This window comes from Sceloporus occidentalis, unplaced genomic scaffold (genome assembly GCF_023333645.1).
Source record: "Sceloporus occidentalis isolate IW3139 unplaced genomic scaffold, rSceOcc1.0.p SCAF_51, whole genome shotgun sequence".
NCBI lineage: Eukaryota > Metazoa > Chordata > Lepidosauria > Squamata > Phrynosomatidae > Sceloporus > Sceloporus occidentalis.
Genome location: NW_028317031.1, coordinates 5,091,073 through 5,107,663, shown reverse-complemented (window position 1 = coordinate 5,107,663; position 16,591 = coordinate 5,091,073). Strand labels below are relative to the sequence as shown.

Here is a 16,591-nt window from a genome sequence, read left to right as displayed (position 1 = left end):
CCGCCGCCATACAAAGTATGGCGGATGTTGACGCCCCGTGGAGGGGCCAGAGATGGCCCCTTCGTGCCGATCGCGGCGTTGCTGAATGCCTCGAGGTCGAGGCATTCAGCAACGCTTTTTGGGTGCAGAAAGCGATAGTAGATCGCTTTCTGCACCCGTTTAAAGACGTGCCGGTCCTGGCACGTCAATTGTCGTAAAGCACATGCTTTTCCGTGCCGTGCCAGGACCGGCAATTGTCATTAAGGGGTTAAAGAGGTACAAAAGTTGACATGTTGGTAATATCATTAAATATCTCAATCTGTTTCTTGTTTGACACCCGGTCTCTCTGCTCCCCTTTTATAGAAATTCAGGCACTGTGTATGCTAAGAGGTCGGTGGTCCCTTTGTTGCAGGAACATATGATAGATGGAAAAGATTTCTGGTTGTTGAGGTAGTCCTAGGACCTAGCATGTATGAGACTGCTGGCGTCTATATGTATGATACACAGACACAGATAAAATGTCGTAGCTCATATTATAAATAAATGACATGTTGTACGCTTTGTAAGACTCAGGGGACAGACGGAATCATGTAGCCTTAGATTTCACATGCTGGTTGGAAGCCATCACTTTCCACCTGGTCTTCATGTACCATTGACTCGGGGAAGGCTTCTAGAAATAAACCTCTTCTCAAAGTACAGCCTTCAACGCTTCGTGTTCAGTAGAAATTGTAATACCCAAAACCGCCTGGCTGCCTAATGTATCAGTTAAAAAACAAAATTGACGTTAGGTGAAGCAGTCGGAAGCCGGTGTCAGTCTTCCATTAACCCGGAGCTAGCATCTCGCTGGACTTTCCGCCTTAACTGAGATTACTGCTATAATTTCCTCTGTTCCTCCGGGTGGAAAGTTTTGAGAACTCTAAAGGTTACCGTATCCGGTAAAATGCTTAAAATCCATGGACAGCTCGCAATGGATCCATATTTCAAAAATGAATCGTAACTTTTGACAAAACAGAATGAAAGCGAGCGCGTCTTTCTGTTTAAGCCTTGCCACCGTCGTAAAAGGCACTTAGCTATTTTTGTACCTGAACAGAGAAATATATGTGTGCGTGGACGTCCTCGTAAATATAGTCATCCTGTAATGTAAAACGGTTTTACAGGCCTGCTGCCTTTTGAATATACATGTGGCTTCTCTGAAATATTAATATGTGACTGCAGTGACATAATAACACTTTGTCCAGGAGGAAAGAACAGAACGATGAATTTATAGCTCGGAATAATTATACTTTAATGTGCGGCGGGTAAATCTTGCTTCCTCTCTCTCCTGGACTTCCAAAAACTCCAAAAGTATTTTTTTCCTATCAGAATTTCCTTTTGGTTATCCCAGTAATGCTTTACAGAAGGGGTTCTGGGAATATGCATTATTCTCCTGCTTTGTTACATTACTGGCCCTTTTTGGTGGCAGCTCATTACTTCTGGCTGCCTTTATAATTGTGGGGCGTGGAAATTCAGGACAAGAAATTAGTTAAACTAGTTCTGCCACCTTTTGCCAGGAACCTTACCTTCCAAAACATCAACAGTCCCAGAATCCGTCCAAAGCAATTACACATGAAAACAAATCATAAAATAAAAGTCGTTTTCATAAATTAACTTAGCAGCCCCCCTTTTAACTGCTAAACTTCTGGTGCTTAAACAGGACCCCTTATTCTAACCTGGTTTTGATTTATACTTTTTGAACACCTTCAAATGGTTATTGCCCATAAACTCAACGCAACTTCGAATAAGAAAAGGCAGACATAAAGACGTAAAGCTGTTCTCCAGAAAAGAATCAGGTTACTTGCCAGCCGTGACCCCGACTCTTTTACGATTTTTAAATATCGCCAAACCTTTAGTGACAGATGGCGCGCCCTTTGCCTATTTTTGCTGTCTTTAATTCACGCCGCTCACTTGAAACCTGCCCATTGAAACGATATGTGTTTGATTTACTACAAATAAGCCTGCAATAGCAATTTCACTCTGAATTACATCTGAGAACAGTAAATGGCAGTTTGCATTACTGGAAGCTCAGCAGCCGTCACTGTTATTGCTACCAACCTTTTTATCCTAATGTATGGCTCTAGCCGGCATATGGTACACCGGGGGGATGATACATTTATTCATACGTACAAGCAAGAAGGTGAATAATCCCCCAGAACGATATACAGTGTTTACCCCTTCACAGTGATATGCAGGGGAAGGAAATTTGAAGAAGGGCAAAGGTGTTGTTCTATATTAAGGAAATTTGCTTCAGCCACTATATTTTTTTAGGACAGATTAGGGAAAGCAATGCTTTACTTACTAAAATCTATGTATAAAAAATGGAAGAGACTGCTGCTATTGACAATCACTCTTCTACCTCCCCCCAAATATAACATTATATACATACATACACACGCACACAAACACAAGGAATATAAAAACTGCGGAACAACTTGGCCTGCAGAGGGGAAGGGACACGCATGTTTTGAAGGCAAAGGGTGATCGTATCAAATATTGATTTTAGATTTTTCTTCTGTTCACTCACTTTGCATTTTGTTACATGAAAAACTGAACTATTAATATGCCTATTTTTGAATGCATTCTTACTTTACAGTATCATTTTAAAATTTCATTTTATTTTTTGAAATAATTTGAGGCCTCTAAGATGTATGGTGAAGACATGTACAAAATTAAATTCTCCAACAATGACTCTCAAATATGCCCATCAGCCCTGTATTGTGGAACAACAAACCAGGGCAGTCTCGTTCGGAACCGCGCAGATTTCTGTTATGAAACACGAGTATCTTACCGCTGGCTGTATGTTTGAGTTGCACCCTGAACATGGCTGCAGCTGAATCTGCGGTCACAGAAAACCCCCCCACTGTTCTACAGACATAGATAACCCTCAGAGGAACCGATAATAATATGGCCAAAATGGGTCATCGAGTAAAGGGACAGTTTCATGCCCAACAGCACTAGCTCAACTAACTTCATGTTCTTAAAGAAGAATTCATAGATAAGTACTCTTTGAGTGGTACGACGGTTGCAACAAGTCAAAAGGATATTATACTACTTAACATAAATTACACTGCAGTATAAATATTTGTAGGTTTTCTTCTCCATTGAACAAATTTTGGATACAATTCCCTTGAACTTCTGGCAATCGGTGTTCCTGTTATCACCGATTGTTATTTCTAGACACGTTTCTGTAACTGCTGCAGGGGGCATCTACGAGAGCCTGGAGTAAACCAACACCTGCTCTAAGCATTAGTCCACGTTACCGTAAATCTAAGACATACCGTATTATTTTATGGTGTGCTAATAGGAATGTATGTTACCAACAAATTAACCGATTCATCCTTTCAAACCAAGATCAATAGTTTTGTCAGTGTTAGTAACGAAATCAACTGATGAGCGTTTTCCATCGAATGTCACTGTCCATGGTGCTGAGAGTGTTCACATAATCATTTTACATTACGGAGTGGCAGCTGACGCCATAGCGCAAGAATGAAGTAATCCAATAGTGGTATTATTTAGGTGGGTTTAATATTTGAATAATTGGTCGTCTGCTGCAGTTTGCACAGCATTATAGCTCTAAGGCCCAGTGGTATTGCTGGAAATGGCATCAATCTGATTTTGTGATGTCTAGCGAGAGGATAACAGTAGATTTTACCTTTCCTTATCCAGCAGGCACAAAAACATTCACTCTGAATAGTCCGTCTACAGGGACATCAGCATCCAAACAGAACACAAGAGCTGTTTGAGTGAGAAACTGGAGGGTATTTTAAGATATTATAACTATTAATCCTTAAATACAGCATAACAGTGCTGCTGAATAGACTCGGCACTTCATATGTAAGTGGAACTTGTATTAATTATACGAGATCATCTGGGTAATAAGCAGTAAGCACGGATCCTTTACAGATGATAAATGGATAGTATCCCCCAGTAGCCCATACATTTACATTGGAGATTCTGATTTTGTTGTTGTTGGGAAGCGAAATCCAACAAACAATTAAAGTTTATTACTGTGTTGATTTGCTCTTTGTGAAACTATAATTATCACAGCGGCTCCCATAAGAAAGAAGTCTTCTAAGCTTGACTGCGGGTACAGAATTTAATCCGTCAGCTAGGAAGTAGCACTGCGGAAGCGATTAACCCATCGCTTAGCAGCTGCGTTGGCCAGCGTTTCATAGAGGTAGACTTTCTTTAAAATAAGTGGTAAAAAGGATACTAACAGTAAAATAGGTTTTGCCTTATAATATACGCCATGAGTTGAGCTTGATAATACTAATCATCTTTTTGTCCTTTTTTCTTAAACTACTGTCTGGATATTGTATTCCTTGGTATTTATGGTCCTAATAGTGTATATCCACCACATAGCAATATACAGCACTTGCCTATGTATTACAAAACATTTAGACCTTGGCGCTAAGTGCTTAGCATGAAACTATACGTTTCACAATGGCCATGACCTCCTTTGTTGAATTATTTTATTCAATACAGTACAAAGAAATACAAAACATTTTATATTATTCAAGTAGAAAAGACAAAACAACTACCCAAAGGTTTAACAATATGTGCGTTTTACAAAGATCAGTGCAATTTGGACCTTACATTCCAGCGAGGTTTCTTGGTCTCTTACGAAGCTAATACGTGAACTACGCTGGACAGTACCTGGGAAATAAGAGCGTTCTACAAAATACCTAAAGGGTTCTGCTCAGGTCTTCTTTTGTACTTCTGGGTTATTATAAGTTCACCTGAAATTAGAAGCTCACATAAGATATTGAGCTTCATGAGGTCTGAGACCCTGCAGATCTCCACCCTGACACTAAAAGGTTGCGTGAAACTTCAACTGAAGCTGTTAGTTGTTGGGCTGTTATGAATTATCTACTCAGAACTGAACCCTTCAAAATCTACATTGACCCATTTATATCCAAATGCAGCTTTGCATATTTAAGACAATAGGAATGTAGCATTGATCGGTAACTATCATTATAATACATCTATTGAATATAATGGGAATTACAGTTACATTTTCCCAGAGTAACTCTCCTGTAAAAAAATATAAGTAAATATGTTTAGAAATACCGTAGATTTAGGGTTAACTTGTTCATGGCAAGAAAGGATTAGTGAATCGTTTGAAACCTTTGGCGTTAAGTTAAATAGAAGATATACTAGGGATGGTCCGGTTCGGTGTACACACCAGCCTCTGATGCATTCCTGTACATATTCCGGTATATTTTCTCCATGCTCTCTTCAAAGACAGCCCTGTGGCTTTTCCCTTTGTAAGCAGCTGCTCGGTTTGACCAATAGTGCCCGTTGTCCAGGTGGACCGTTTTCTCCAAGGGAAGTGACTTGCTAAAAACGAAAGTTGGCAGACATCAGAAACACAAAATAATACTAATTTAACAATTTTTTAACAATTAGAAAACCAAAATTTTTGTTGTGCATTGAAAACACGCAAAGCCCTGATTATCAGTTGAAAAGAACCAGAGTGAAAAAAAGACCTTGTGAATATGTAAGTTTTTAGTCTGTTAATCAGCTATTATACGGGGGATCCGTTATGGTCTGGTGTTGCCACGAGATCAGTAAGTGACCGGCTTGACCATTTTTATGGAGATCAAGCCAGTTGATGGTTGGATACCCTAACCGGCTCTACAGAGAGACATGAATGCAATTGACAATGAGCATTGTTACACTTAACGGGAATGCAGGTAGCCCACACTGCCTTTTAGTGTGCTCTTGCATGTGGTTAAAGGTGCTGTTCCACAAAAATGTTTTAGTCTATGTTTTGCTAGACTCTTATATGAGGTGCTACTATGTTATACATCTTCCAAAAAAAAAATAATAAAAAAATATATATATTATATATTCAGTGGGGCCTCTTAATCCCGTTTGCTCTACTCAAGCAGCCAGACTGACATCACAGGAGGGGCATTACCTTTAAGGTCTTCTAGTTTAAAGGGACCACAATCCCTCATTCCTATCACACAAAACACATCACTCCCTCACACCCATTACACAACACCTCACTCCTTCACAGCTATTGCACAGCGCTCCCATGACAGCTTACAAACAAAACACCTCACTCACTCACACCCAATACACAAATTCCTTCACAGCTATCACACAGCACTCCCATCACAGCTATCACACAAAACACCTCACTCCCATTACACAAAATACCTCATTCCTTCACAGCTATCACACAGCCCTCCCATCACAGCTATCACACAAAACACCTCACTCCCATTACACAAAATACCTCATTCCTTCACAGCACTCCCATCACAGCTATCAAAAAAACACCTCACTCCCATCACACACACGCAGCAATCCCATCACACAAGACACCTCACTTTCTCACAGCTGTCGCACAGCACTCCCATGACAGCTATCAAAACACCTCACTCACTCACACCCAATACACAAAATACATAATTCCTTCACAGCTATCACACAGCACTCCCATCACAGCTATCACACAAAACACCTCACTCCCATTACACAAAATACCTCATTCCTTCACAGCTGTCACACAGCACTCCCATCACAGCTATCACACAAAACACCTCACTCCCATTACACAAAATACCTCATTCCTTCACAGCACTCCCATCACAGCTATCACACAAAACACCTCACTCCCATTACACAAAATACCTCATTCCTTCACAGCACTCCCATCACAGCTATCAAAAAAACACCTCACTCCCATCACACACACCCCGCACTCCCATCACACAAGACACCTCACTTTCTCACAGCTGTCGCACATCACTCCTATCGCACATCACAGCTATCAAACAAAACACCCCTCTTCTTCACTCATCACACAAAATACCTCACTCCAATCACACCTATCACTTAACTCAATCACACAATCGTGCTTTGGGGTTTCACGTGCACGAGCATGACATAGCAGGTAGGAGTGGGTCAGGCTTCTGTGATGCAATACATAAGGGAGGGTTTTGGAGGAATGACAGGACTCTGTTTCTAGGCAACTGTAGTATTTCAATAAACTTTTAAACACCGTTTTTAAGTCACAGGGAGCACTAAGGAGAAAGCCATAATGACGGATAAGTCTTTTACTTCTGTCTACATGATGCAGCACTTATCTGGTGGTATTTTGAGAGGCCCTCTAGGTGGTATTTGGATTTGTGGCGATAACCTTCTCGATGCTGGAGTGCAAACCTGTGTGTGGTTCACCTTTTCAATGCTGGAGTGAAAAGCTTCTCTGTGTATTAAACATTATTAATAATTGAGCGCAAACCTTGTTCCAATGCATGCATTCTATATGTAATGGTTGCTGGGTGCATTGCAATAAAATGGGGTTTCTAACGCGTGCCTCGCTGTCACTATTAGATCAGTCTCAATGATCCTGAAGCAAAATGTTCTGCAGTCCTCGGATTCTATTAATGAAGTGCACTTTTACTACCAGTGGATTTAATTAAAAGGAATTGTTACCTAAATAAACTGTACAGGAGAGAATGACTCTTGGAGGACTGCAAATCTACCGTCAGGCAAAGTAACTGGATAAAGAAAAATGCCGATATTTGCAACCCCACACAATAAAATGTGCTGTTTTATCTTCCTCTGTACACAAGCAGGGGTTAAAACCATGAACAATAACAGAGGATGGAGGCTGCTCCAAAAGCATTAAATGCCACCTGACATTTAACATAGTTTATTAAAGAGTAAATGTCACATTCACCGCTTTTAGAAACACTAAATTGAAACAGCCTCCAGGTTGTGTTTTTTGTCAGTTTTTATACTTGTTTTCAACATATACAGTGGTAAACGGTGGCAAAATTAGCATAAACTATAAGCTTCCAGCAGTACTCTCTCCATCCTTTACTGAAGCAGCGATTTTACAGTATGGAAGGGATAACCTAATGGGCACAAATAACTATGCAGCTCTTGAGAATTTGAGATGCTTTCTCTGACGTGTTCAATCCTAGCAGTTACATTTTAACCCCTTTGTGACCTAGAAGACCAAGGACATATCCCCTACGTCATGGGCATATGAGCCCTGTTACATTCCGCTGGCATTCTCTTCCAGCAATAGAGCGTGTCCTCACCTCATCTGCAGGGAGTCGGAGTCATCACGAGGCAAGTCTCTTTTCTTGGCTTCTTTGCCTGTTTCGTTTCCATCCTAAACAAACAGCGATTGGAAAATTAGAACAAACAAAAAACTACTAGTTATTCCAGCCTTCTACGCCTTACATGACAGCTGCCTAAAGGCAGACTTACAGAAAACAAGGTTTAAAAAGTGTCTCCACATGCACTTTACATGTTTGCTTCATGGTGGATTCATCTTCACACAATTGTCATTAAAGGGATGAGGCAAATTACCCAATGATGATGAATGCATATTAAAAGTACTTTAACGTGTTTCTAGGTTTCCTTACCCTCTGTAAAAAGTTGAAGAATTCATAAACTTCTTTATTCTTTAGGAAAATAACGATTGCACACTTGTTCTCCAAAAATTACAAAAATAAATAAAAAAACAAACAAACTGGATCCTTGTTTTTGGAATGAAGGACCCAAAAAAGTGCGTTGTGGACACCGCCAGTGAGCAGCTCTGTCTACAGAGAGACGACACTCTGGGAAGAGCAATATAACTGATCACGATTGCCTTTCTTTACTTTACGACTGTGTAAAACTTACTTTTAACATGAGTAAGGTTTGTCTGTTAAAAACAAAGTTTTAAAGTCTCTTTAACCTTAATGACACATATAATGTAACCGTAATAACTGTGGTGTCAATCAAATAAATTGTGCCATTTCTCCAACAACTTATTGAAGTTTTTATGCTCCTTTACAAAAGAGCGACTGTATGCTGTTCTAACTTTGTGTAGAAAAACGGGTTTTATTTTTCAGATTGAAAGGAGCGATTAGATGTCTATAGTTAAGGCATTTTAAGATTACTTAGCATCGGCACAGATCCCAAGTGCTTTTAGATGTGTGTTTAAGATAGGTATGCATGCTATATTGTAGGGGCCTGGATCTACTAAAGAGAGGACAATATGGAAAGAAAGTGACAGAAAGATGTGGTGGGCAGTGACCTTAGTTTTTTGTATGCTGCTTCAGCACTAGGGTACCCCTTTATGGTGTCTGTTTTAGAGATCTCCATAGATAAACACAGGGAGAATTGGTATCGCTTTTTGGCAGCTGAATTCATTGCACAGACCCACCCCAGTCGTGTGTTAAGAGCAAAACAAGACAATACAGCTTTTTGGGGGTACCTAAGGACAAATGATGAGAAGTGCTTCCTTAGGTGGCACATCTTTCATAGGAAACGTTAAAGGATGTATCAATACATCAATCTTAATAAAGAGGGCAATTTGGCAGAAAATCTTGATGGACAACAAAAAAAGTGGAGTATCCCAGCAAGGAGTCTTCAAAGTGATCGCAGGGGGAGCTGGAAAGATAGCTAAGTGACCAAAAAGAGTTATGACCAAATTAGAGGAATAAAAAACGTCATCTCATTAACCATTCATTATAAAGGGCAAACCCTGATGAGTGTAGGGCTGCAACTAACGATTATTTTCATAATCGATTAGTTGGCCGATAATTTTTTCGATTAATCGATTAATCGGATAAAAAAATGAATGTACATTTTTCATTTATTTAAAATAATTTAATAAACAAATGATGTTAAATACAAACGCAGAATTAAAAAAAAAACGGATAAAATGCATTTCATGTCTTTATTTCCCAACCAGCCCCCCCAATTTATGCACGTTTGAGCCCAGGCTTGCCACGCTGCCTCCCAGACATGCCACGCTGCCCCCCACATATACCACTCCACACTGCCTCCCACATATACCACTCCACGCTGCCTCCCACATATACCACTTCACGCTGCCTCCCACATATGCCACTCCACGCTGCCTCCCACATATGCCACTCCACGCTGCCTCCCACATATGCCACTCCACGCTGCCTCCCACATATGCCACTCCACGCTGCCTCCCACATATACCACTCCACGCTGCCTCCCACATATGCCACGCTGCCTCCCACATATGCCACGCTGCCTCCCACATATGCCACTCCACGCTGCCTCCCACATATTCCACTCCACGCTGCCTCCCACATATGCCACTCCACGCTGCCTCCCACATATGCCACTCCACGCTGCCTCCCACATATACCACTCCACGCTGCCTCCCACATATGCCACTCCACGCTGCCTCCCACATATACCACTCCACGCTGCCTCCCACATATACCACTCCACGCTGCCTCCCACATAAACCACTCCACGCTGCCTCCCACATGCACATTTGAGCCCAGGCTTGCCACGCTGCCTCCCAGACATGCCACTCCACGCTGCCTCCCACATATGCCACGCTGCCTCCCACATATTCCACTCCACGCTGCCTCCCACATATACCACTCCACGCTGCCTCCCACATATGCCACGCTGCCTCTCACATATTCCACTCCACTCTACCCCCACATATGCCACTGTGCCTGATACGCCTTATACCCCCTGATACACCACTCCATCCTCCCCAGACATGCCACACTGCCTCCCAGACATGCCACGCTGCCCTCCCCACATATGCCTTATATATCGTATATGCCTTATACCCCCCAGATATCTCATAGTCCCCTCATAGAGTCACAGACCATACTTTTATAAATAAGTACTGGGTTAATCTTCACTGCCCCCAGGATTTAGATTCCCCTTATTCAGCCCCCCTTTACCTCTAACAGCACCTTAAGTTAACTTTAACTCATCATTAAATTAACACTAAACACCCCATTAACCATAACTACCCCTAAATTAACTCTAAATACCCCATCAAACACAACAGCCCCTAAATTAACCCTAAACACCCCATTAACCACAGCATCCCCTAAATTAACCCTAAAGAGCCCCATCAACCACAACAGCCCCTAAATTAACCCTAAACACCCCATTAACCACAACTGCCTCAAATTAACCCCAAACACCCCATTAACCACAGCTGCTCCTATATTAACCCTAAACACCCCATTAACCATAAGTGCCCCTAAATTAACCCTAAACACCCCATTAACCATAGCTGCCCCTAAATTAACCCTAAACACCCCATTAACCATAGCTGCCCCTAAACACCCCATTAACCATAACTTCCCCTAAATTAACCCTAACACCCCATTAACCATAACTGCCCCTAAATTAAACCCCACCTCCCCTAACTTTCAGCAGCCCAAATATTCATTTTATACTTACAGTTAAATGAGTGTCACAGCCATGTGGTTCTGGCCTTCTGGGAGAAGGAAGGGGGCGGGGCCAGTTGTCACAGTGATTACAGGGAGGGGCTGGTAAGTAGGAGCTGCTGCTGTGAGTCACTGAAACGGTTTATATAATGAGGGGTATTTTTCAGAGCGTTTGCTCTGAAAAAACCCTCATTTTATAATCGATAAAAATCGATTCAACTAATCGATAATGAAATTCGTTGGCAACGATTTTCATTATCGATTATTATCGATTAGTTGTTGCAGCCCTAGATGAGTGTCTCTCATGATAAAAGATCGGTCCAGCTTACTTAATGTGTATCAACATGAACATTTGGAGTACTTCTCTGCTCTATTTAAAACTGCTTTAAATCTAGTATCCAAGTACAGATGTCTACCAATCTGCCCTACAGTTCTTAAAAAAAAAAAATAATAATAAAAAAAAAAAAATGAATATGATGTATAAAAAGGTATTAATAGGCCAAATATTTATTTCATACTCGTATCATAAAAATGTTCACAATCCCTTAAACCAACTGTGAGGATTTCTAAAGAGAGCATTTTTAACGAGCCACACAGAGTAATGAGCCACAAATTGATGAATATTTTTAATTAAATGTTTCAGAAATGAGAGAGGGAAAGCAGAATTCCTGTGGGTTATAAATTCAGAGCGTCTATGGGGCCTTGGAAATCGCTGGTGCTTACCATTCACCGCTCGCGCCTTTAAACTCCTGCGGAAGCAGAACATTTGTAAAACGGCACATCAGAGTCGAATTTCAAAGCTCAGCGAGCTCTCGGGCTAATATGTTCCTGTTAGACATCTGATCATTTGTACTGGTTAATTGTAATTACCGGACTCCTGAAGATCTACAATTTTCCATTTCTGTAAAGAACTTTTAATGCTCCAGTCAAATATAACGGATCCCCAGAAAAGTTATCATTTTTCCTAATCTCACAAACGAGCGAGTCGTTATCCTCTAAAATGTTCAACCCCTACGCCGCGTAAGCTTTTACAATTTTTTTTTTTTCAGTAGTGACTACACAGGCAGCGCTAATGAATAATGACAGATATGAATGAAAAGAGAGAGTATGAAGAAGAGCAAGAAAAAAAAGCAAATTTACAATTAATGTAAACAACATTAAAAATTATACAAACAGAGACTCTGAATGAACGGTAAGCACCCTTAAAAAAAGCAACCAGCATGTAACGCGAGCTCACGGTGCCGTTTCATAAGGTACTTACGGCTCTTTCAGTGAGAACATCATCCTTGTCTGTTGATGATGGAACTGTGGCTCCTCTAATGCGAATAAGCAGCCTTGTATTATCTATTTGTCTGTGGGGCGACAACGATTCCTACAAGGGCTTCATAAGGACCTCAAAAGTATTTGTACAGTGTGATGGGATCACTGCTCGGGCACCTCTATTACAAACCAAAGCATATTATATTGTGGCCCCCAGAGACACCCTCACGGCATACTTTGATCATCAGTCTCGGTAGGCACGCAGCTCCCTATTAATTTGACGCCCTTGGGGTGAGGAAACCCAGTCATCACCCATTGTACGTAACAAGAGTTTATGGAACTTTCCATAAACCACAAAGATAAGGCTTCTTGAAATAGTTTTGCATGTATTTGGAGAAAGGTTGTATGGTTAATATGAATAACATAATATATTGTTCACTGTACAATGCAGACCCATAAAAAAACTCACAAAATGTAGTCTTCTGGCACTGTGGGTCCTTAGCAGGTTTGTGACGCGTGCATGGATTTCTTCCCAGTTTGCTGATGTTCTCGGCTCAGAATGGAATCTACGAGGAGAGATGGACAATTAGGGACATCATTCGCTTGAAAATATTGTAGAGAAAAACAAAACAAAACACGAAACTCAAATTATACCAAAAAAAAAAAAAGTTGATAACCAACACATTTCACATTCTTATGGATTTCTAATGAATCCATTTGCTCATGTACTTTCTTAAACCAAGGCAAAAGAACATCTGCTGAACATTTCTGCTGCTGATCACAATAAAGCCGCTAGGCTGTGCTGCGCACCAAATAATGAAATAATAAAAGGTGCTGCGGGCTAAGAGAAAGCCGGTGAGTGATTAGAAACTGGTATCAGCAGCTATCTTAATTAGCTCCACCAGCATTCCCACCGCCTACTTTTCAAAATAAACCCCAAAGCCTAAATATTTTACGTCAGGCAATTAATATTCCTGTGACGGTTAAATCCATTGGAGAATTAAATTAATGAACCAGGTTAAAAAGCAGGAGGGAATCTGTAAATCCGTGTCTGAGATAACTGGAGGGCTCTGAAGGTTGACTAACCGGTCCATGAATTCTCTTCCCTGACCATGCATGAAAGATGCCGGCAAACCTGGTCCAAATAGCGGCACTGAACGTGGTGGCCGTAAGTGAATAGCCGACAGCCTTGAGATGCGCAGGCATTTTAGTTACCAAGGTAATGCATACTTAGAAAGATCCACTATAGGGCAAATGCCTGGTGGTGATCTCTCTGGACCTTTATTGCCATTTGCGTGGCAGATCCTGTCTTTTATTGTGTGGCTGCTGGCTGGATGCATACAACTACATGTTGTACAAGTATAGAAGTAGTGTCCGGCCTTGTGTCTCTGGCTACCCATATACATTTATTGTCCACTGGCCTTAAAGAGCCAGGGATGCAACAACCTTACTGTTAAAGAAAAAAACATAGCTACTGGTATGAATTGATTGTCAAGCGTTCATTGAAAAGAAAGGTCTGGTTTTACAGGGTGTGTCACAATACTACACATAAAAACTCACGACATACAAATTGAACTGTTTAATATGAAAAAATATTATTTTACAGAGTAGTAACCTCTACAACTACTTTGTAAATGTATGAACATAAGAACAAATCTTCAGCTTATACGTATTCCAGGGATGTTTCTACGAAAAGGAATGTGTAATAAGAACAGATTTAAATTCACCTCCACCGCATTGCAACGTGTCCTCAAGGAGATACAGTGGGTTTTCCCGATAGAATCCTTGATTGATCTAAAAGCGGGAGTAGAAATGTTTGGGCCCTTCTAACTAAATATAACACCCTGGCTTTCGGTCCATGGTCCTATGCATCGCAGTACCCGTAGCTGAACTATCCCGTATAGACTGTGGAAACGAATATCCAGATCTTCTATTCCCCTTGGACCCTACGACACCTATAGTTACACCTTCTAATAGACAGGATCTCTACGACATAACGGGAGCGTGTCGGCAGCGATTCTCATACAAGGTCCTGTTAATAGATGTGGTTTTGTGTCTCAGTAACACAAAAGGAACAAAAAAACAAACAAAAAAAGGGCTTTCATTAGGAGATACGCTTTTTTTTCCAGCTGTATTCTTTACCATACTTCCAATTTTCCCTGGCGCAGGCAAACATTCTGCTGCTACACCAGTTTAAATTGTTTATTGATTTCAATAGATTGTATAAACACTCAGGATTATTGCTCAGTGACCTGCAAAAAGCCAGATCAATGGAAGACCTTCTCATAATTCATTGCAAAGACGCTCTGTCAAGTGTGATCAGACTGCCCTCCTCCTCGGCGCGGCCAAACCCTGTTTGCGTAGCGATAAAGACGGCAAAAAGGGAAAATAAGAAAAGTAAATAATCCTCTCTCTCTCGACGGCGAGATTTCTTGATTAGCCAATGTGACAACGGCAAAACTCAGACGGGATTAAAGACTGGTTGCAACAAGCTCAAACACAAAATTCATAGACAGGTTCACGCTCTGTCGGTTTATCACTCGATACAAAGCCCTGTCTCAAATGTCAAGCAATTATCTGTTTAAAACAAAGACATGCCGGCAATATCTGCGGGGACCGCCTGGGAGCGTGGAATAAAAAGACATAATCTTTGCAAATATATCTGTAAACTTTTCCACTCTCCCCAAGGGTGTGCATATTTCTGAAAGATGTTCGCGGTCGTGCATTCATTCGTTCCGAGAAGCTTAGCATGCGCGCGGAGCAAAAAATAAGGAGAAAACTACTTACAAGGACAAACTATCTAAGCGGGGAAATTAATACAGATAAGCTATGGATTTACAATGGGGAGGGGACCATGGAACCCAAAGGGGATCTGCATGGGAATAGAAAAAGTAATTCAAAGAACATGTGATAAAAAAACGAAACATACCAAGAGTTGGAAATGAGAGCAGCAACTTCTCAACCTGTTCTCTACAATGTGGGAACTGTAAAGGCTTTGTGAATAAGCCACTTTGTGCCTTGATATGCTCTCCACAGAACATGACGTATAAGAGCCCATGGGAATTTATTTCAATTGGAATCTCTGGATAGGTCACTGTGAAGTCAGTGGATCATAGAAACATCTCACCTCTTTTTCGACGTTGGCCAAATTGGCATCACCTTCTCCTATAGACTCTTTCTATTCTCTTGGACCAGTACAGCTATGTCTATATTCCTTTTTAGAATAAAAAAAAATTCTAGGGATGTTTCTACGAAATGTAGAGGCATGTTCTACCGAGCATGTGAGTACTTCAGCCACAAGAGAACAGGTTTTGATACTAATAGACATGTTCGGAGGGACCGAATTGTGCTTTGCTGCCCCGCTGAATGCCAGCAAGGTCCGAACGCATGTTTTCTTTTGGAGTTGGAAAGTTGGAAACCTGAACCTACAGAACAGCACCAGAGGGTTTAAAGTCATCCCTGCATCCGGTCTCATGCTAAAGATTACAGTCTGCCATCACCGAACGCATGAAGGAGAGGAGAAAGGCTGGATGAGAGATATGTTAAGAGCTGGAAAAAGGGACATTAAATGTTACATCAACAATAATTGGTTTTCATTTTTCATGAAATGTGAACATTCTACTAAACTACAGTCTGCCGAGGGGTTAATAAATAATAATAATATCATCTATAATAGTAAGTCTTGATTGATTTCAGCAGAAAACCCTGGCAGGTAGGGTACATTGTTTAACTGCATCCCACACATCTGAAGAGAATATATTAAAAAAAAAAGTTCAAACCCAAAATAATTTGAATTTTTATAGCACTCCTCGGCTGAATGAGCTAAAAGTCAATTTTCAGGTACCCAGATACATCTCGGCAGATTTAGCGGGGATGTGTATAAGAGAACTCGCAGGGAAAGAGTAAAAGCAAAATGAACCGGAAAGACAGAGGCTGGGGAGACGGGAGAGAGGGAGAGGTGGTGTGCGGGGAGAAGAGTCAATATGGTAACTGGAATAAAAACAGATCTAGCAGAAATGTGGAGGAGGAAAAAACAGAGGAGTGAAAGCAATACAGCTACACATAGAACAAAGGGAAAGACATTAGTGAATCATCACTCGTTTCTGCTCTGAAAACAC

General features: G+C 41.1%; 1 protein-coding gene across 1 annotated transcript in view; it reads right to left on the bottom strand.

The window, feature by feature from the left end:
- Nucleotides 1-5,171: 5,171 nt before the first annotated feature.
- The window catches only part of LOC149288505 (spermatogenesis-associated protein 6-like), a 35,641-nt gene continuing 24,221 nt past the window's right edge, over nucleotides 5,172-16,591 (bottom strand). The window contains exons 7-9 of the mRNA XM_089491671.1: nucleotides 12,943-13,039; nucleotides 8,079-8,152; nucleotides 5,172-5,355 (exon numbers count right to left, since the gene is read on the bottom strand). Of these exons, the coding sequence (XP_089347797.1) occupies nucleotides 5,172-5,355; nucleotides 8,079-8,152; nucleotides 12,943-13,039 (355 nt within the window). The remainder of the gene's footprint in view (nucleotides 5,356-8,078; nucleotides 8,153-12,942; nucleotides 13,040-16,591) is intronic.